At 42.6% G+C, this 22,411-nt stretch overlaps 1 protein-coding gene across 2 annotated transcripts in view; it reads right to left on the reverse strand.

Annotated features, from left to right (window-relative positions):
• Positions 1-22,411, reverse strand: part of LOC131267106 (nuclear receptor-binding protein homolog) — a 66,195-nt gene that overhangs the window by 33,297 nt on the left and 10,487 nt on the right. For both annotated transcript variants that reach the window (XM_058269879.1, XM_058269878.1), the window contains exon 3: positions 2,696-2,901. In XM_058269879.1, the coding sequence (XP_058125862.1) occupies positions 2,696-2,830 (135 nt within the window). In that variant the 5' untranslated portion in view covers positions 2,831-2,901. The remainder of the gene's footprint in view (positions 1-2,695; positions 2,902-22,411) is intronic.

Here is a 22,411-nt window from a genome sequence, read left to right on the forward strand (position 1 = left end):
TGTGATGCGAGTGATCATCTGCACAATCTTAGCTGGGGGGATTCTTTGATAAGGTGGACGTGCGGGGGCTTTCTCGTCGTTTGTCAACTCGTACAGGCTCTGTCAGGTGTAATGCCAAAGTGAGATTTTCCTCCTACATTGGCAGACGCGATGGCTAGGCTTTGCAAATCTAGGGACACTTAGTCCTGATAGCAATGCATAACAATAAGAGTTTGTTTGCAACATCCACGGGTGTAGAGCTTATTATTTACAAAATCGCACCACGCGTCACAGGAAAACCACATACCATTCCTCATACCAAGCTTTAGTGTTCCTCCTCCTCATTGTTATAAAAGATGAATTACGAAGGGCACGCCGGAATTCCAATAAAAATAAGTAAACATACTGCACAAGGCCACATTAATTGAACATTCAACTAATATATTTTACAGATGTTGATTCTGTGAAAAAAAAAAAGATTTTTGAATAGGCAAAAGAACATAAAATTATTACTAATTGAGGCATTGAACAACCACCAACGTCACCAGTAGTAGTGGGCCTATGTCCTAGTCTACCGAATTGTAAGCATGCAGCAACTGTAGAAATGCAGTCTCGTCGTCGTTCTAGAAATTGAGAACGTGACTTCTCGACAAAAACGACAAATAAGGCATGCCGCAGCACCGATGGTTTTCTCACTTGACCATCGGATCGATGACTCCGTTGAGTGGAACGTCAACATGTAAATCTTTGCGCAAATTTGACTGCAAACCCTAAGCTTTGGGGTAAAGGATCTGTAGGAATGTGTGTCATCAGGGCGGGGAGTAATCTTTGGCATAACCTATGAGTAATCGAATTTGTGGTTCGCTGGAATTGAAAATCAAATAAATTGAAACGCATCGGAACGAAAGGAGTGCTAAAATACCATAAGTAGCTAACTTATCATGCAGTGACTCAACAGAACGTTGCGAAATGCGTCTCCGTGGAATGAAATATCGAACCAATCTGCCGTCGTCACACAATTCTTGCTTCGATGACTCCAAAAATGGTGCTCCTCCTCCGGAATCGGATGCAACCGGAAATAATTCTTTCTCCCGTGGAAGTGCGAACGCATTTAATCGTGCCCTTCTCGCGCGTCGTAAATTGTAGCGAACGCGCATTCGTATGCAGTTGCAGTTTCGAAGCCACCATCGGAAAAGCATCGAACAGACCTGCAAGCCAGACCAAGCCCCACGGAGCTCTAGCTTTATCTGAGTCCTACGTTGTTGCCTCTTGCACGCATGGACGCGAAGGATGTGACAATTAGCGCTTTAATTTATGGTTTAATTGGACGTGTCTTTATTTGAATATAGCTTGCGTAAAACTCAACTGCCATACTCGTTCACTCAACCGAGGCGGCCCCGACGAGATAGCGATGACTTGTGCGACCGTTGAACCTTTTGGAAGTGGTCCATTTTTTCCCTAGAGTTTATTTTCTACCGGAAATCCTTAGCCATGAATCACGGCAAAAACAAAAACTTTGGTTTCGTTGTTTCATTTTCGTTTGTTTAGTATTCGATGAGTTTGCTTCTTTTATTTTCTCTCTTTCCAGACCAAACCTATTGAAAGTAAACCAAATCAACGCTATGGCGATGTAGAAATGGAACAAAATTGTAGCTCTTGACCACATGTTTGCCAAAAAACCAACATGTTTAGCCAACAGCACAGTCTTCCCTCAGCTAGTTCTGTCGATGCTGCTGTTCGTAACGAGCATATACACTGGCGGAAATGTTTCGCATAGTTTAGAGCTAATAAATCTCCGCTGGTTGTCATGCTTATCTGGACAAAAATAGCCCTCCGGGTTGTTAAGGCGATGATAGGGTGACAAAGTGAGTAAATAGAATGATTGACCTTAGAGGGCAGTCAACACCCCCGCCCCGCCAATCTCTCCCCGGACCGGATTAGAACGTTGGATAATGTTGCGAAATGGAGTTAAAATGTGGCATCCAGAAATTGCTGGAAGAACGAAAGAATAGATCTTTTTGAGGCGTAGAAAAACAAATGCAATTTCTTATCAAAATATGAGTCTTCCAAATTAGTGAACCGTGCAAATTCCTATACTAAAAACGACAAGCTGTAAATACGATGCGATGTGCCGATTTGGGGAAGGCTAAACCGCAGGAAAAAGTAATCATATGCGATGCTTCTTTATTGAACCTATTTTTCTTGCCGTTAGGACAATCATCCACAACTTTCCAGCCAACGGCCCCTGGGGCGGATGATGCCGAGAAAGGTCAAATAAATTTCGCAGAGCAAGAAAATGACATGAAGTAAGTGCACGCGAAAACACGCCAACGGACAACCGACAACACATCAGATGATTATCGCTAACTCTTTGTTCCGCTCGAACGGATTCACGGCTCGATTAAAGATTTCGTACGAGAACCGGCATTTGGCAACGCGAAGCGGTAGAGGTTGACAAATCCCCTCCCCGTGGTCCAACCTTCTTATGACGTCTCGTTCGTGTTCGTGCTTTATGTGATATCAATTTTTCGGTTATGAAGGATCATTTTTTGACGAAAATTCCACGGGACAAAATAGATTACAAGAATTCGTTGGTATTTTATGAAAGTCGATTCCCTTAGTAATTTTGATGGCGTTTCTCCAAAGGCCACCAGGGGCCCAGGAACCCACATCACGCAAATATGCTCTTTTACTTCTGGAAACCCCCAGCACCTACCTCTTCTTTGCGTTTCAGCCATCTTCCGCAGGGACTTTCCTCTAGAATTTCACTTTCATCCTCCGAATCCTCACCGCTCTCTCTAGGGGACCTGTTGTGCTCGGTATCGTTGTTACTGGAACGACTACCCGGCATGGCAGAACAGAAGCAACTTGGGAAAAAATATTCGGTCGACCTCCGGGTGTCGAGGATATTTTAATTAGTACCTGCAATGAAAGAAGAAGGAATGAAACGACAGTGAGTGAGAGAATGGTAAGAACCGACCGATCCAATTAGTGTATGCCAACTGTTTGATCGAAGATAATTTTGAGGGAAGATGGAACTGATGGTCCGAAGCGATGGAGCACGCAGTAGCTCATTGAAGGAGTGACATAAGTAATGAACATGAACCTGACCTTCATCAATTTAAAACTCTGGCCCCGGCTGCCTAGTTCATGTCAAAAATATAACTTTGTCTTTGCCACCAATAACATTCTATTCCCCCAAACCGTGTTCAGTTGGTTGTTGTTCCGGGGTTGTCATGGGGAAAGGTTAAAAGAATGACAAGGTTTCGGAACTTTACCATATCCCTGTTGCTTCCAGTCGAAGTAAACAAACTGAAGATTTTGCTAGGTTTTTGATAAAGTTATAAATTCCTGCATAATCATTTGTTCTAAAAACGTACCAGCTTGTTTACCGTCAAGCAGGTGCATGTTCTGCGGAAATATGGAAACTTTCAGTTTAGCTGTTACTTTACGTCCTTTGCGTTGGACACACTCCGTGACCCGCGTAGTAAGAACCTGCCGCGACTAATCCACCATTCGACCGGATTTGGAACGCCACCGCACTAACGGTCAACAGGCCCATGTTTGTTTGTTCGCGTGCCCTTAGAGACGTGCGCAAGCTAACAGAGCGAGCTCGTGCACAATTTATGGAAAATTAATTACAACTGCTAAATGATAGCCGGCTTCCATGTGAGGTAGGACGGTAGCACGAGCGAGATGTGTCCCTCGAGGTCATAAAAATCTCTTCATCGAGCAGAAACAAAGGGGTGCACAACCTGCGCTATCAGATTACAGTTCTGGGATATTAATTCTAACAACTTTTCTCTTCTGAGTAAGTAGAAGCGCCGGGTAGGAATTACATTTCTGTTTCCGCTACCAACAAACCGAGGATCATATTCACGTACAACGTTCTCTTGCCGTAGTCACAACTTTCAATGAATTGGGAGCGATCCCTACTATCGCAAGCTAAGCGGGGGTTTGCTTCTCGCACCACGACAGACGGTTAATCGTTGGACGATGATAAAAAAAATGGCGTATTCATGTCGCAGTGGGTTTCACGTTTCACAACGCAAGCAAGAACCACCCACTTCCCAAGTGACAATATAGCGTGAGGCAAGTATGAGATGTTCGAAGAAACTCCCAGCCACAGGCAACCCATGTCTACCGAGAGAACGCGGAATGGACTGGCTTGCGGGTGTGGGGGAGGAGAATGATTTCGAAGTGAAGCGCACGCCTATGTGTGCCGTAGACCGTTACCGCCGCGTGAACATGTACGCATTTAACGTGATTTATTAGAGGTCACATAGGAATCCGCCGATGTGTGTTTGCCGGTGCGAGAAGTTCACGCGGTCCGACGGGAGGCCGCCGTCTGCGAACGGTCTCGCCGCCACCGAATCCGGAACAGATGGTTCACCCGAGTTCGACGGAAGTGTGGATGGACTGAGACAACTGTTCGCAACTTCAATCGACCGGCTCGGACTTAGAACGGACATGGGCAGAAACAATAGTCTGATGAATAATACATAACAAACCTTTGAAGAAGTTTGAGAATATGCTAGTATCAGGCCCAATTGTTATTCTTCGGAGCTTTAACACGCCACGTGTTATGCAACTTTCTAATGAGTCTTTGATGTGGGAATGAAGAAATCATTATTTATTTACGCAGCTGACTTATAAATTCAACCGGATGTTTTTACACATCAACAATAATAAGGATGGTCGGAAGTGGAACATTCGAAGGTTGTATCTTTGTTGAAGAAATACTTTGGATAGAAAGAATCTGCACAGCCCATTTCTTTTCTTAACTCGTTGACTGCCAATCGTTTTTAGCAAAGCTTTTTAGTACAATCTTTTTTAATAAAATTTGTCTATAACATTTGCTAAACCGATGATTTTCAAAGGTTAAGCAAAAACTTAGCTTCCCAAGGAATTGATATTAAATAATATTATAATGTTTATGTTGCATTTTCATTCATTTATGGGGCAAAAACTTTTTAGAACTAATGACAGCTGGCTATCAAAAATGATAGCCATGGGAGTCACCGTGTTAAATTGGCTCAACGTATGCCACGCTACAAATATAAAACGCACAGCATTTTTTAGTTATAGGACCGAAATGAAATAGAACCTAGACTGCAAAAATGTTTGCCTCGAATACGAATGGAACTATTTTACTTCTCACAGGGTCACAACATGCACGGTGGTGATAATTTTTATTTTTACAAAACTCAAAACAAGTTAAATTAAGTTATCAAATGGTGCCTCTACTTCATACAACTTGAAGCCTATGCGAAATTAACCGTGAAACTTGAATCTACAGAAAAAAAAGTTGTTCTATGTAGAACGAAAGTAATGGTGTTAGTAATCGGTTTCAAAAAATTATGAAAAAATTGTTTTTCTTCTGAACGAGGCTTCGGATGAATCATAAATGGTGCGATAGTGTTTGGAAAGAAAATAAATACATTTTCCAACGATTGGAGTTGATTCACTTAACAAAGGTGCACCGAAAGTTTATCCGGTAGGAACTCATTAGGCTGGTGACTAACTATACCGTAGCAAAACACAGAGCACGAAAGAGAAAAAACATAGTAACTTTATGTTTTTCATTTTAATTTTTAGATGTAACACTTAGTGAGCCAACCGAAAGTAATTGAAGGGAAACTCGACATAGTGAGCAATCTACATTTTGGTAGTTATTTCGCGCATGCGCAACCACTTTGTGGTATGGCAGTAGCAAACTAAAACGATAATTTGCAAAAGTGCGACCCCCCCCCCCCCACTGATCGGTCGGGAGGGGGAGGAGGAAGCGGCCGGCAGCTGGGACGAATGCCGGCTACTCGCAGCCATCAATCAGCAGCCTGTGTGGTGTCGAACCGTGACGTCCTTGGAATGTCACGTAGTTTGTCGTTCCTGTTGGATGAAGGAGGCATCTTATGTTATCGTGTTTTTTTTTCTTTTGCTTTGCGGAAAATAAGTTAAAAGAGTTCCGTAGCTCATGATGCAAGTGCGTCTCATTTCGACACGTAGCACGTACCAGCAGCTCAGGGCAGAAAGTTGGCGGTCTCGGAAAAATCTACGACGCAGATATTATTTTTAGTGTCTTTCCTGCGAATTGCCCGATTCACCATTCCGAACGGCAAGCGTTAAATATTTACATAGTTAATTTCCTACAAACCGAACTCCCGTCTGCACACACAGGAAGCAACATTTGAAGAAGCAGAGGAAATCTGTTCGATAAATTGGCAGCGTCACACATTTCTCCACCACGCTCCCAAACGTAACGGAGATTTTCATGACGAATTCGCGATTCAATCTGGGTGAACGATGGGATCGACACGATTCACTCCGTTTCGCGAATGAATTATTCCATGTCGGGAGGAATATTATGGATGTTGGAATCGAAAGAAACTGGTCTCCGAAGCGCGGCATCCTCCCTGCTGCTGCCCCCTGCATGTACGTATACCAAGCATAGTGCCATTTGATTGCCATGTTAGACGAATTTGGAGTTTTACGAGTTTCGCACATGCCTTAAACAACGGGATCGACGAGTCGACGTTACCACCCAGGAAGAGCTTTTTTAATGAGCCATGACAACAACAAGCCCTAATTCACCACCGAGACGGTTTAAGATGAACCAGACAGAGATAGTAAAATTAGTACGATACATATCTAGACTAAATTATCTACAATCTAATAAGTTTGTACAAGAACTATATTAATTCACTGTGAAATTAATCGCAAAAATCAAGTCCCCTGCATAAAAAAAGCTTGTGGGCTACGTCGAGGAGGAAAAATTAACGACAACTATTAGCGACAGCGCAACTGACGGGGGAAATAATAAATTTGGAAAGTCCTCTCTTTTCCTATCCTGTGCTGCACACGCTCGCTCGGTCGAAAACGAAAGTCCCCAAAGGTGCGGCGCAGGCAGTGCAACACACCGGGCTGGCGGCAAATGATTTCAAATGCATTTTCGGGGAACACGGGCACATAAAAAACCAGGACCGGACAACGATCGTTTGTCAGGCGAATTTCGGCGACTTTCCAAAGGGAAAGTGTCAGAAGATAGTTTTTGGCAGTACCATCACCATTGGCCGAGGGGGGGGGGGGGGGGGGGGATCGCGTGTGCAGTTGTCGAATAAAAGGAAACGAAACGGAACGAGCAAATGTCAAAACGGTGGCACGCGATATTATGCATCATGCGATGATGCCGGAGAACGGTGACGGTGTTACGAGACAATGCGGAATGCGCATTCTGCTATTCGACTCTGTTGAATAGGTGAACGAATGTGTGACCAATTTTTGCGAGATTGCATCTCGTTTGGGTTTCACAAAAGTTGCGTGCAAATGCGTGATGCAAACATGGCAATATTTTTACGACCGTTACATCAAACTGTATCTGTGTCTAATAAATCTGGATCCGCTGGAAAGCTATGCTGCCCGAGGTGCTATCATCTTATGATCTATCCAATTACAACATAGTTTCAAATAAACTTTCAAAATACCTTACCACTCTACCCATTCTCTCATCTTTTACACAAATTGTGGATTCCTTTCAGAAGATACCAATATGAGTTCTGTCAAAAATAATGTGCAAAAGTATGTTAATTTTTGTTTTAGTTCTTTACTAAACTATAAATTTAGTACAACTCCAATGTTTTGTAACATTTAAACTAGGTTAAGTTGGAAATGGAAAATCGAATCCGAAGCTTCTGTAATTTTAATGTACCGAACACCTTTAAAACACCTAATTTTAGTAACTAAACCTGCTATAACATTGATAGTTTCAATTTATTAAATTGGATTACTTACACTTTTTAATATACTTATCATAGTTTTAGGTTTTCTTTTTTACCTCCAAAATGAATGATTGTAAATTTATGAATTCCTTCCAAAAAGTTTACCTACTTCTAAAACACAATCGATGCAATTGAACCAAATTTGATATACCATTGATCTAAGCCTTAGAAAATCTGTGAAGGGGTTAACGTAAATTTCTAAACACTCGTAACTCCTGTTGATGGAGACTGCATTGATTGTTGAGAAAAAACTGTGGTTAAAACAAACACAAAAGAGGTCTAAAAGACCCGTCAAAAATTGCAGGATGCGTATCTCGCCAGTGTTGAACAGTGATTTGCCACCGGGAGAGGATGTTGTTGGTAGCTAACACGCGGCTCCACATTAGTTATGGATATTTTTGGCATACTAAACGGTCGTCGAAACCCGCCATTTAGCCGAAAGAAAGATGAACTGAACGCTGGCGGACATACGATGGTGTGTTGGTGCCCAACCTCGTCCTCTCTCAGTATCTCTCTGTCAGTTGGCGGTAGTTTCTTCTTGGTGGATCTATTTCTGGACAAGCGTGGCAGCGACTAATTGATAAAATATGACAGCTTAATTGTGATTAAGCGGTCGCACCACACGCCACGCCTAGCCGCCTGCCTTCTGCAACCTTTAGCTACTCTTGTCGCTCATCAATATTTTCCACGGCGACCACACACAACAAACGGCAGGTCAGAAAAGCTAAGCAGTACACCACACCCCTTACGGGTAGCGGTGGGTGTGATTTGAGTTGTTGTCCAACATATGGCCTTTTCTACATGGCAGGAGTGGAAAAACGAACATATAGGTCAATCCAACATATCTAGAAAAACATCGGTACGGTCACATATTTCTTGGTGATTGGTTTCTCTTGTCATGGGTTAGTGGGGGATTTGAAGAAAATTATGTTTGGGCCGGTTGATATCAGCCTTGGAAAAGAACCACGAAAGTACATCATCGATTCGGATATTTGACATCGTTCGTCAAAGGAAAAGACAAACATAATCTAGCCGCTAACATCGTCAAAACAAGTGTCCCGACAAAAAGCGGATCTTCAGTTTTGTTAATAGTTTAATGAGTTTCAAAAGGGTCGACAGATACTCGTTATAAGTCAAAAGTTTATAAAGCGAACCCTCAGTTAATGTACTTCAAGGGACGTGCAATCGAGAAGTTAGGCACGTGCTCCAACACTAGCTCCCTCCAGACACCATTTTCACGTGTGCGCATAATTTAAGGTACCCCAGCACAGGCACCTTTACCTTCTGGCGTACCTGCCCGAAGTCCTGGAAGCAATTTTTGAAACAAATTCCCCGACTCATGCAACACATGTTTCGCAAATGTTTCCACTTGCCCGGCCCAGCGCCACTTATTATCATAATTAGTTTTCGAGAGTGCCCTCTCCGTCTCTTCTGCTTTTTCACAGCAGAAGCCGAAAGCCCAGCGTGTGTTGGACGGACGATCATCGACGACCAGCATCATCCAGCCAGCGTGTAAGCTTCCATTCAATCGAAAGACTAACGTGCGGTTAGGTGAGGGTGTTCACGTTGAGGCATGGATGGCTGATGCCTATTGCACAAGCCAGGTCTTGGTCCGCACCGGTCAACCATTAATCGTTCCGTAAAATGCTCTCGTTAGTCGTTCGCGTATGCGTTGGAGCCTAAAACGGAATGTATTTCGTGAAAGCCTCCAGCTCCTCCTGGGCTGCGCGGTGCATGTGTGCAGCACATCATCCCTCTGGGAAAAGGCTACGTTCACTTTTCCACCCTGGTACGACACTTTCGAAGCTGGCGGAGATTACCGAATGGAAGAAGTTGCACCAGATTGGTAATAGAGAGAAGAAAAAAAACATAACAACGAGCAGCAAAAGCACCAGAAAGAAGCGAGAGACAGTTGGAACGGGAAATGGGCTAGAGAAATTTTTCCGGTAAGTGCATCTCTTTCAGACTCTTAATTCATCGATATAATGAAAAATTGCAACGGACAATGGAAGAAGAAGGTACGGTCGATAAGGTAGAGTGCAGTTTTTCTTCTCCTTCTATCCCTCTCTATCTCCGTTTTACACACAAATACCCGTACCCAACGAGAAGTAATGCAGCAGGAGATTAAGTTGGGAAAGTTGGAAAAGCTTGATTGCATGTGCACACACGCGGGAGGCTTTAGAGGAGCCGAGCAAAACCGAAATGCGTTGTGAGATTTGTTGAAAGGAAGGAGGTTTGTTTTTCTGTTTTCTACAACAATATTCGAAGCAGGTTTGTACGTTGCCAGAGGTTAGATGAGACACGCAACCTAAATTTAAACAAGTAGGTTTGGTACGCTGAAAGAAAGTATTGCTTTTGCCGCAACAAATATAAGGTTACAAAAATGTTTTTATGGCTATTCATGGCCTTTCACTAGAATTTATCCTTTATTCTAATCTCTGGGATAGTTTGAACAAAATCCTTATATAAACTACGTTTGTTTGCTATTTCGAGTACAAACTTCGGGTGAGTTATTATCACCTCAATTAACAGTAAGTGTTTACAGTACATTCTATAGAATTCTCTCGGGATATCAACAAAAAACAAGTCCAGAGTAGACAAATGACTCAAGAGTATCCATTTTTTACAGCACCTATAGAACTATCTCGTCTTTTTTTTATTTTCACAACAAAAACCGCACCATCCACTGTCTTTGATAAAAACCATGCTTGGCTAGTAAGTGGATTAGAGGACATTTCTCGGCACAGAAACGACCTCTAATGTCACGAGTGAGGGTTGAGATTACATATATTTGCCTAGTGGACAATTTCCCTATTTACTCTGCTGTCGACCTTTGCCAGTGGAAAGGTTAACGTGTAAAGCGTGTTCCTCCTACGTTCCGGAGGACATGGGAGTTTACATTTTTAATTGCAGCACGCTTTGGTCCATGCTGGCAAATACAAAACGACAGCAACAGCAACAAAAATACACAATGGGAAACACAATTAACCTTGACATTTCCCGGGCACGCAAATAGCATCCTTATCCAGTACAGAAAACATGGGCGCACCTGCCTGATGGTCACCTTGGTGTGTGGTGTAGATAAATGGCACAACAACATGTCCCACATAAACCTCAGCCGGCTCTCTTTTCCCTGACACGCATCAAACCAAAAAGTGCAGTGCACACTGAAAGGAGGAAAACGTTTCTGAATTTCAAACATCAAACGCCGCACAAATCAACAATTTTCTCTATTGTCTGAAGCGTAGGTGCAAACAGAAAACATTGAATAATGCTGTATGCGTTAATCCTTCGCCAACGTCCACGCATGGTAAGGACTTTGTTTTTGCGAGAAAATATTCATCGAAAAATATTAGCAAAGTCAAATAACTTCGTTTATCGAGCGAAGGCCACTAACAGGTGTTTACCTTCCTGTGTTTGCTTCTAAAATAATTACATATGGTTTGTTGATCCATTTATTCGCTAGCAGATAACCAAATATAAACTGAACATTATATTTACAATATAAAAAACGCATCTTTAAAAAACAAAGACATTGCTGTAGAAAAAATGAACAAACCGCTTGCTCTACATTGTGAGCTAAGTATCGATAAAGAATAATCATATGATTCACCATCGATCAATCTCGACAGGAAGTGCAGTCATTGACGCCCGCATTTCATTGCATTATTCTATCACTTCCGACTGTGCAACTCAAGTGTCAGTGCACTTGCATCAGAGCGCGAAAGCAAGCAAAGGCGGCAATGCTCTTACCAGTCTCCTTTACCATTAGCATTGCATCAGCGTAAGAATGACCCAAGTATTCCTGGAAAAGTAAGATGCATGCAAGCGCTCCGTGTTTGCTCAGAACGTCAGACAAGAGGGAGAGAAGATTCTTCTTTTTTATGATACACACACGCCTGTCGTCGGATGTCCGTTCTTTTACGAGACCAAAACCTACAGCATGCCAATGTAATGAGGATTCGCAAGAGTCAAATGCTTCAAATTTTATACTTCGGTCAGACCTCAGGAGTACACGCTTTCCTTTTTTAAAAATTACTCACAATAAGTAAGTAAATGATCTCATGTCCTGGGAAATGCAGTACTTTTCGAATGAATCTCATACTCTTCAAACGAATTCCTTAGGTTTAGCTCTTTTGACTAGGAACAACCCATTGACGCCCGACATCCCTCGTAACAGATCGGTATTTTTCCATACAGTCAATCTACCTATCGGACCGTAAAGCGACCACGTCAATCAAGAAAGTTCAAGCATGCTGATGAAACGAAACGCAACACCGGAACGAGGTGACTGACATGCCACAGGAATGTGCAGTATTGTGGAGGTTCTGAGGTTAAAAAGTGTTAAAAAGAAACCAACATTCTTCAAGCGGCTGATTAGCTACCCTTGCCTGACCTAAGAGGAGAGAGAGTGGTCAATGGATTCATTGACAAGATGTTGGTCGAGCTCATTTTACGACCGTTTGATAGTACTAGGGTTACGTGAAATGATAACAAAGTGGTGAGATTCTTCAGGACATTATTATTTCTTATTCATTGAGATTTGCTTTGCAGATCAAGAACGATTCTGGAAATAATTTATAAAATGTTCCATCAATTTGTGATCTCATATATCAAGCATTCCGGGTGCAATCGCTATAATCCCACACACGCTCTAATGAGCCGATGACGCGGATTGATGAACGGGAATTGAGGTGAAGAATGCGCGTCCGTCATTTCTTTTGGTGCTTTCGTCCATCCACATCGCACCGAGGAAGGTCGCTGTGGTCGCATTGTTTATTTACGGCCAAAAACCAATGTAAACATTATCTCTGCAGCATATGGTGCAAAAATCGCGCTAAATTTACACCACGGTCGCAAATTTTCCTAGTTCTTTCGCTGGAGGTTGCGATTTGTAAGAAGAATCAAGTACGCAGGACACACAGGGATGATATATTCGGAGCACGTAATCGTTCGTCCATCGCCGGAAGGAGTTCGAAGTCGAACAAATCATGCGCATCGTGTCCAAATATTTCCCCCGACTATGTAGCTTAAGTAACAGCTCGGAAATATTCGTTGATACAACACAGAAGCACTGACTCAATCTTCTTTATGCTCGGGGAACTACGTTTCGTTAGTAAAAAATAAAGAGTGTGAATGTAAAAATATAATTTCTAAACTAGCTTAATAACAATGTTTTTATGAGATGGTCTTTTATTTACAGTCACGCGGCGACACTACTATTTCACCCGGTAAATACAAATGTGATACATAATTTTCTAAGCCTCTGCATGAAAATGCTGTTTTATTATATTTTAATATTGTTTTAACAACAAACCGGGAGACGGCATGTTAAGTTAGTAGTTGAGTAGATCAATAAATAAGTAAGTAAATTAGTAAATCGAATGTTTCAATATAAAATATATAATTATAAAAAAATGGAGTCAATTGGGCAAGATCTAAGTATAATTAATGTTCATACATAACTTAAAAACTACATACAATTTATAACTTCTTCATAACTTCTCAAATTTTCAAATAAAACTAATTCAATAGATTTATTTGCAAAAAAAATGCAGGGAGAGTAATCGTAAATTCAAAAATTCCATTCTGGCACGAAATGAATAGCGTTGTGTGTGTGGCCCAAAAAAACCGCGAACCACACTAATTTCACATTCAGTCTAGACGAACAACTTCATAAATTACGTGGATTCATAAGGGGTTCACATGCAACCTGCCGGCAGACCAGGATATTGTCCACGTGTTGGAAGGAATACGCAGCCAGAAAAAAGTGATATGCAAGAAAGGTGGATCGGCACCCCCGTAGGAGGAAGTGAGTGGAAGCAATTTTTCAAGCACCGGTGGTATTATTTCTCCGTTTGCACCTCTTCCGGACAATATGATTCTAATCCGCCGAGTAAACCGAATCCTCGAAACATTCCCTTCGTTGCAAGAGTGTAGTGAAAAAGCATAAAAAAAGTCTTGCTAAAACCAACACATGCCGTTTGGAAGATAAAATTTTTCGCACATAATGGCACCGGTTACTAACCGGTCACTTTTTCGGGCAACAAACACCTTTCGACGGTACGTGCACACAGGTTGGTTGGGTGTATCGGGTGAGAAAATTCCCCCATTTTCCCCATTTTTTTCTACTGTTACACTAACCTATGAATGAAGTAACATGTTCGCGGAGTGTTTGTGTATCCAGCGTAGTGACGTTAATGCAGTGCAAACTCCCTGCTGGACGTACAGCGGCCCATGTGGGAACACCAACAAGGAAACATTCACAACAAACCCCAACCCAAACCCTGGGTCGCCCGTAACGCTGGGTCTTGCTCGAGAGGTCCCGCCTGCATTAACTCCCAGCCAGCGCCGACCGAGTCGTTAAGCGGATGTATTTTGATTAAATTACGTAATCCTACACCACATCCCAGCCGGCTACTAGCTGGGACAACCAGTCAGTCTCTTCCGCCTGAACCGGGTGGCGATGGACGTATCTGGAATCCCATCAAAGCGGAATGGAATCGATGGTGGAGACATTAGTGCGGTCGATACCGGAAAGCAGATCAACAAATGGATGAAGGCAGCAGATGGCACCCAATTGGCCCCAAAGGAGGGAAGAATTTCCGAAAACGGTATCGAATAAGCGCTCCTTCTAATCTAATCCTAAATCTAATCCTCAGTTGATGTTGGATGCAGAATAAAAATAAAGAAAACGTAATAATAACATACAGTATGAATGTGCACACAAAAATGGGACTGGACTGGTTTGTCAAGTATTGCGGCCCGGAAGTGACCGGATACCCTTGTCTTCGCCGGAAGTTTCGGTGGACAACAGAACTAAGAACCTGCCATCCAAATCGATTCGATTTTTGGGAGGTTTCGTGCAAAAGAAACACTTACGACACTAAGATAAGAGATTGCATATGCATGGGGAGTGGTTAAATTTTTATATATTCTTGTATTTTCTGGTCTGCCAACACGGTTATCATCATATCAGATCAGAGAGCAGAAAACTGATGTATCAATATCAAAATCAGAGTCCCAAAAAGTTATATATTAAAACAACAGAGATTCAAACAGCTTAGCTTATATGTTTCAGATACATTCACAAGACAACTCCAGCTTGGAAGTATTTATAATTGTTGAATTTAATCAAATTGTTCAAACAATCATTAGTTTTTTTTTTAACCTCCTCTTCTTCCTCTTATTATTATTATTATTATTATTATTATTATTATTATTATTATTATTATTATTATTATTATTATTATCATTATTATTATTATTGTAATTCTTTAACTTCCCTTCCCTTTCTTCTTCTTGGCGTAACGACCTTGTTTGGTCATGCCTGTCCGTTAAGGGCTTACTTGACTATTTCCCTTTGTGTACGTAGATAGTAAGTCCTCTCGTACAGGAGAGGGTCCGGACTCTGTTGGGATTCGAACCTACGCCGTCGAGGTGGTGAGCCCAGGCGCTCATGGGCCGATTTTCTAAACAGCGTTACCGCTCGGCTGTCGAGGACCCCTTTTTTAACTTATTTATTTATTTGTCGTCAAACAAAAACTTAAAGATAACTTATTTCTGGAATTTGTTAAATTAGAGTTATTTGCAAAAAATGGATGGGGTAAAGTTTTAAAAGATGTCATCGGCAATAGGCTCGGGCACAATAAGTGAGGACCATCTTGGACCGCCAAAAATTGGCTTCTAGACAAATGATCCACAGCTGACCGAACCGCAAACGCTCCATTAATCACGTGGTGGGTGGACACAAATAAGAAAAGAAAATTTTCCATGGCAAAACGTCCAGCACAAAATGGCTTCCTTTGTACGTCCAAGGTCAGTCTAGATCGATCCAAGTGAGCGGATAACGGGTGCCGGGCGGTTGGACTACACGCCGTTTTCCTTGTCTGGTCCTTTTTCTTCCTGCCGCCAGTCTGCGGAAACGTCGCGACCTGTGACGTAATGGTGAAAGTAGATTCGTGGATGACGTCGACGATGTCTGAGAGTTGTGGTGAAAATTCTGGGCACTTTTGGTCAGCTGTCAAACGCGTGAAGGTGCGTGTGTCACCTCCGCAAAAAAACCACTGAAGTTGGAGGAAAAGCCCGATGACGTGTAAAACTCGTGAGTCTCCACCACACGACTTCAACAGTCGAAATTGTAACGATGAGCGGAGGGGGAGCTGGCTAATTTTGTATTGCAAATGCGCCATCGAAGGGTGTGTCGCTTGAATCCCTCCGCCCCTCCCCTTTCTTGCTTCCTCCATGCCCCGGAAGCAGAGACGGGAATCACATGCGTCGCCACCACCAGCACGCGGAGCTTATTAGCGATTTATTCAAAACCAGGATGACGCATAGGAGAGCGATGTTGTTTCACTTTATGTTGCTTTTTTTGTCGGCGGCGAGGAGAGGAGGATTTGCGTGTGTGGAGGTTGCCCGGTGGCCCGAATGGTGGCACACCACGCGTATGTGGCGCCCCATAATGTAAAGAATACGGTGGAAGCCGTCCCGATCCGAAAAGGGAACCGCGGAATCGTGTGACACAAACCGCATGCCGGCATTGCGATGAATCATCCGTGGAGGCAACGCACCGACGCTCGGCAACGGGGTCATTTAGCCGTGCTGTGTAATATCGAGGCAACTGTGTGTATATTTTAATATCATGATGAATCAAAGGTATGTAAATGTGAGTGCAGCATGTGCAGCAGATTCAATCGGGTCGGCGTGAGGATACGGGGGAAGGTAGCTGCTACGTGGGGAACTTATAATGGGGATTATTCTATCAGTTGAAAGTTGTTTCCTATGGTTTCAGATGGGGTTTTGTAAATGTTATTCATTAATCCGCTTGAAACAGGCTGTTATAAAAAAAGCTTTAATTGGTAAGATTTATTAAAGGGCAAAACTAAATTAATGATAAAAAAAACGATAAGAACTTACAGCCTTTTACGATGGATAGCATAAGTTGAAACGCGTTGAACGCCTTTGTAAACTCCGTTATCGCGTCTGGAAACCGGAATATGACATCTTGCAATCCTTCATCGCGTTTGTCACCTTCATTAATGATTCTTTAAACTCGAATATGATATTTGTAAACTTCATTATCGCCCTGTCAGATTGGAGGCCGGTTTGTTTTGGGTTTCATAGATGCAAATTGTGTACATATACATATATAGTCAACCATTTGAAAAAGACGTTACTATTCACAAATTGTATCCACGCTGTGAATCAATTATTTTAAACGATTGAACGGTTCTATTGAATATCTGTTATGGAAATGGTATATTGTGGTATACACAAATCATAGGAGGGCCCATAGAAACGGAAATGTAAGATTTATTCTTACCAATCTAGTAAGCTTAGATGTGCTGCGGTGAAGGTAATTGCAAGTGAGAATTTCAGATTCCGTGATAAACAAGCTCAGCGAAGGAGAAACAGGATTAATTTGCCCACTGAGGAGTAGTGAATTGGCCTTTTATTCCCCATTGAAACTGGAAAAGAATGACACGTTGGAGGCACTGGTCCTGCTGGGTGCATATGTGAAAACAAGCATGGTGTCAGCTCAAGACGATGAACAGCAACTTTCACTGCAACGACGGCATTTGATGAAATCAACAAGCAACGAACAAACCTACCGCTTTCTGAATGAGCCCTCATTGTTCGAAGACGAGTCTAAGAAAGCTTTCGTCCGCTGGAGCTACCGGATGATCCTGGATGTAGAGCGGTGGATGGCCCGGAAACACGGACGGGTAAACTTCTACCTGTCCCAGGTGCTGACGGGGCACGGCTTTTTCCGCCAGTATCTCGCAGCCAAAAAGTTTACCCAATCCCCGGGCTGTCCGGCCTGCCCTGACGCCGAGGAGTTGCCGGAACACGTGCTGTTCCAGTGCCCCCGTTTCGCCGGGGTGCGCGAGCGGCTCCTGTCTGGACATGGGCTGGCAACCGTTACCGCCGACAACATGCACGAACACCTGCTCTATAGCACGGAGGCCTGGGTTCGACTGAAGGAGGCAGCAAGAATCATCTGTTCCGAGCTCCAGCGGCTCTGGACCACCGAGAGGGAAGCCATCGCTGAGCGGCAGACGGCAGCGGCCAGGCGGCGAGCAACGGAACAAGCAGCGGTACGGGCAGCGGCCCAAGATCGAGCGAGAACGAGCAGGTTCGGTCGTGACCCCACTAGGCTAGGATCCAGGCCATGGACCCGGACATGCGGTTGGCCTTCCGGCGTAGAGCAAGGCAGCTTTTGGACAGCAGGCTACTCCGACGACGCCAACAGCGGATGCCAACCGGGGTTTACGCCAGCACCATGCAAGGCAACCTGGCGCGTCTGCGGCTTCATGACGCGACCCCATAGCACCAGGACGCGGCGCAAGTGGCTCTAGACGACGCCGAGGGAAGCCTGCGAGAGGCAAGACGCCTCCACAGAAATGCACGCCAGCGCCAGGCATCCCGAGCGAGAGAACGATCCCAGCGCGGGAATGCTTAAACAAAAAAACGGAAACGAGGCCCAATAGGGGCTAGATAAGTAGAACCACGGCTCGATAGCCAGACGCCCGCCCCCATGTAGCACTACGTGTAGGTGTATGCTGTGTGGGGACACCAAAGGGCAAGTGCAGGGACTAGGGCGTTTATTTTGAGAAATCTGTGATACCCCATCTAGTCTAAGAAAGCTATTTATATTTTATTCATTTTTGTGGTGATCTATGTATAAATTCCTACAAACCACGCTAAAATGTTGCATACCATGCAAATAATCATGCAGGGCCTAGATTTAAAACATTTTCATACACAGTTCAAAACATTTTCAGAGGATCAGTTTATCTCAAACCACTGAAAACCATTGTTGTTTGCTATTTCGACCAAACTATAGTTTTTATTATATTCTGCAAGGATTCAAAGGATGATTTGATAAATCACTGGTCATTTACAGGAACTAGTTGCATATCACATTTACATTTAATTTTAAAGGCTACATAGGAACATCTCGATATTGTAAAAGTTTCGATATGCGAGTTTGGCATAAACGTGAGCCAACACTTCTTTTCCAGTTTCAATGGGGAATAAAAGGCCAATTCACTACTCCTCAGTGGGCAAATTAATCCTGTTTCTCCTTCGCTGAGCTTGTTTATCACGGAATCTGAAATTCTCACTTGCAATTACCTTCACCGCAGCACATCTAAGCTTACTAGATTGGTAAGAATAAATCTTACATTTCCGTTTCTATGGGCCCTCCTATGATTTGTGTATACCACAATATACCATTTCCATAACAGATATTCAATAGAACCGTTCAATCGTTTAAAATAATTGATTCACAGCGTGGATACAATTTGTGAATAGTAACGTCTTTTTCAAATGGTTGACTATATATGTATATGTACACAATTTGCATCTATGAAACCCAAAACAAACCGGCCTCCAATCTGACTGGGCGATAATGAAGTTTACAAATATCATATTCGAGTTTAAAGAATCATTAATGAAGGTGACAAACGCGATGAAGGATTGCAAGATGTCATATTCCGGTTTCCAGACGCGATAACGGAGTTTACAAAGGCGTTCAACGCGTTTCAACTTATGCTATCCATCGTAAAAGGCTGTAATAAACATCTTTTACCGAAAATGTTGGGGGTCACTTGTAGTCATTTGTACCTTAACTTGGTTGTCGTGAATGCAAAGAGCATTCACATAGGATTCGGACCTTTCCAAGGATAGATCTTGGCCCAAGATGCAAGCATTTTTATCAGGGTTCGCAAAGTCTGGATTTAAGATCTATTTAAATATATTTATGTTAATGTGCTTGTATAGGTATCATGTGAATTAAACTATAAATTACTGTCCTTAACAATTTTAAAACAAATGTTATAGCGGTTTTTTTAAAAAAAAAAACACTAAAGCAACCTAAAATTGTTTGAAGACGCTATTATTTACATAAAAAACCCTCATTAACAAAACAAAAATTTAAGAGAGGAGATGCATGTACCATAAACGGAATGAAATTGGGTTACAATTTATCCGTATTATGGGAGAAAGAAGTAAAAAAAAAAATAGAATCTGGAAGTGAATCAAATATGGAAAAAAAATTGGGTAAAAGCAACAAGAATATTTTTGTTTATTTCACTTTTGTGTAGTACTTTTCCATCGTAGAAAATTTAAATGTGCCAGCTTCAACCAAATTTAACTTCCTTCTAGGTATCTGCGTCAGTGATTTTGGCTTTTTGTATGCGACCGCTAATTTGTATAATCCAAGGGCAAACATTAAGAGGAAAACACCTGGATTTTAACGAAAAAGTTTTGTTGTGGTCATTTGGAAAAGTGACTGAATTATAAACGAAAGAAAAGGAATAATTTCAATCTGCAGTGAAAACTATTAGTTACAACGAATGCCGAACACGCGCATCATTAATAAACGAAGGCAAAGTTTCAGTTTACGACGGCTTGAAAACGGTTTTGGAAGAGAATGTTCCGAATTCCTAAACTATACGCCAGAGAAGCACTCCCAGCTGGGCACTTGCCAATTTATTAGGGCCCACCGAAAAACGTCCAAAGACAAAGGTGAAACAAATGAAAAAAAAAGCAACGACCACAGCTCGAGTCCCCAAATGCAAGAAAACATAAAACTAACAGAACTAGCAACAAAGATAACACGGTTATGGAATAAGTTTATGCATACCAATTATTCACCCCACACCAGCGTAACCAGCCCGCGTGCGGCTCGTGCCTTTCAACGTCGCTGGCTGCGGCGACGACGTTAGTTTTGACATTCCTTCGAAAAGAAAAACGATCCGTACAGAGAATACCGTAATGAACCTACCCTTCCAAACCTTCTACTTGGGGACGTTTAGTTCCCTTCAAGATCCCCCTCCTTGCGACCACCGGTAAGCACTTCGTCAAGTTCTCATCAGCGAAAACACCACGTTCATGTTTGAGTAAATGAATACAAAAATGGCGGTAAAAAACCACTACTCCACACAGTCCCTGTAAAACAATAGCGGGTGAGTTGTGCCTCATGGAACTATGCTGGTAAAAATGACGATGACAACAGAATAAGGGATAGAGAGAGAGACAAAATGAGATCCTGTAGTGTACCGGGGATTCTTGTGCCTCAATCAACACCAGTGCAAGTCAGTTGCTGTGTACTTCACAGGATACCTATTACGGATGTGAATCTCAGCACTTCCTTCTCCTTTGCCGTCTGTATGGAGTCCACACTATGAACCAACCCGTTCCATCCAAACGCACTGGTGGTGGTGGTTGGCAAGTTCAGGAGGAATGAAATCTTCATAAATTAATTATCATGCTGCCGTGCGTCGCCGTTGTCGTTCGTGTGTCGCACCACGGATCGTGATGCGGAAATCAATCAACGGACATTGACCAAACAGAGCGCCGGTTGCATGCTGGCGTATCAAGTAACAACGTACCCTTTTTCTCGCTGGCCTATAGTCCTTATTCTATGGAGCCCGGGGTGGGTAGCGAATCGATACATTCAATAGCAATTTGTCACCATCGTTGAAAGGCCAGTCGTTGTGTGGATTGCGAGAGTAACGCAATGTTCGCCAGAACTGTGCCCATAATGGTGGAAGGGCAATATACGCGTGTTTGCGTAGACAGGTACCGCAAATGTAATAAGCTAATATTGCCGTAAATTCGACATTCAACAAATGGGCGTGAGCGATCGCCAAAGCATTCTCTAGGGCTCGTCATGGAATGAATTAAAAAGATCGTAAAAGTATGTGAGAAATTTGGTTTACAGTATTAATTTGAACCATTACAGAAAAATTAACACATTTCAAGGAACCCTTAACTTTTAGTGATCCCCGCAAAGACATATTAAATTGAACTGGATTGCACCGAGTTGTGTGTTTGCTTGTTGATACTAAAAAACCAGGTTCCTTCCGAGCGCAGGTGCTGTACTGGAAAAATGAGGTAATTTTTTGCCATCCGCATACTTCCACCCATCAAACGAAAAACCTTCGAAACGTATCAGGACTACCTGATGTTTGTTTGTTTACGGGTATAATTTTCCATCATTCCATCCGTTTCTTGCCTTTCCTCCAACACAAAGAACCCGCCACTTCCTACATTCCGTTGGATTTTGCTGCGTTCTCAAACGAGTTGCTGCACGTGCAATCCAGCTTCTCATCCGTAAAAAAAGAAATATGCAACAGAGCTTGTAAACACAACGCAATCCGCTAAACTCGAATGTTAGGCAAGCCCGTCACGATACGTTTGCTGAAATCTGCGCGCTTTAGAGGCGCGAGTTTGCAGCATCAAATACACGTTTTGTTGTTCCAACGCGCTCGATATTTCCGCAACGTTCCATCAAACGTCGATCAGATCCGAAGGGAAGGTAAATGAAAAAAACACGACTTGAACCGGCTGTTTTTTAGCCAGCAACAATAAAGGAGCAGAGGGCAGTATGCGACTCGACATTATTTTAGTGTATCTGGTAAAATGTAAAAAATAGAATCAAACAATAAATGTTGATCATAGCATAATGCAAATCGTGTCTATCGAAGGTTTACGTTCGCTTTTTGCCTTTAAGCCTCCCATGATTGCAATAGTGCATACACTTTTATCTTTCATGCATCTCTTTATTTTATGTAAGCTAAGTAGTCATTTGTTAATGCCAACGATTACGAGCTAGTATCAACTAAAAATTCCAATTTTTTCACATTACA

Source organism: Anopheles coustani, chromosome 2 (assembly GCF_943734705.1).
Source record: "Anopheles coustani chromosome 2, idAnoCousDA_361_x.2, whole genome shotgun sequence".
Lineage (NCBI taxonomy): Eukaryota > Metazoa > Arthropoda > Insecta > Diptera > Culicidae > Anopheles > Anopheles coustani.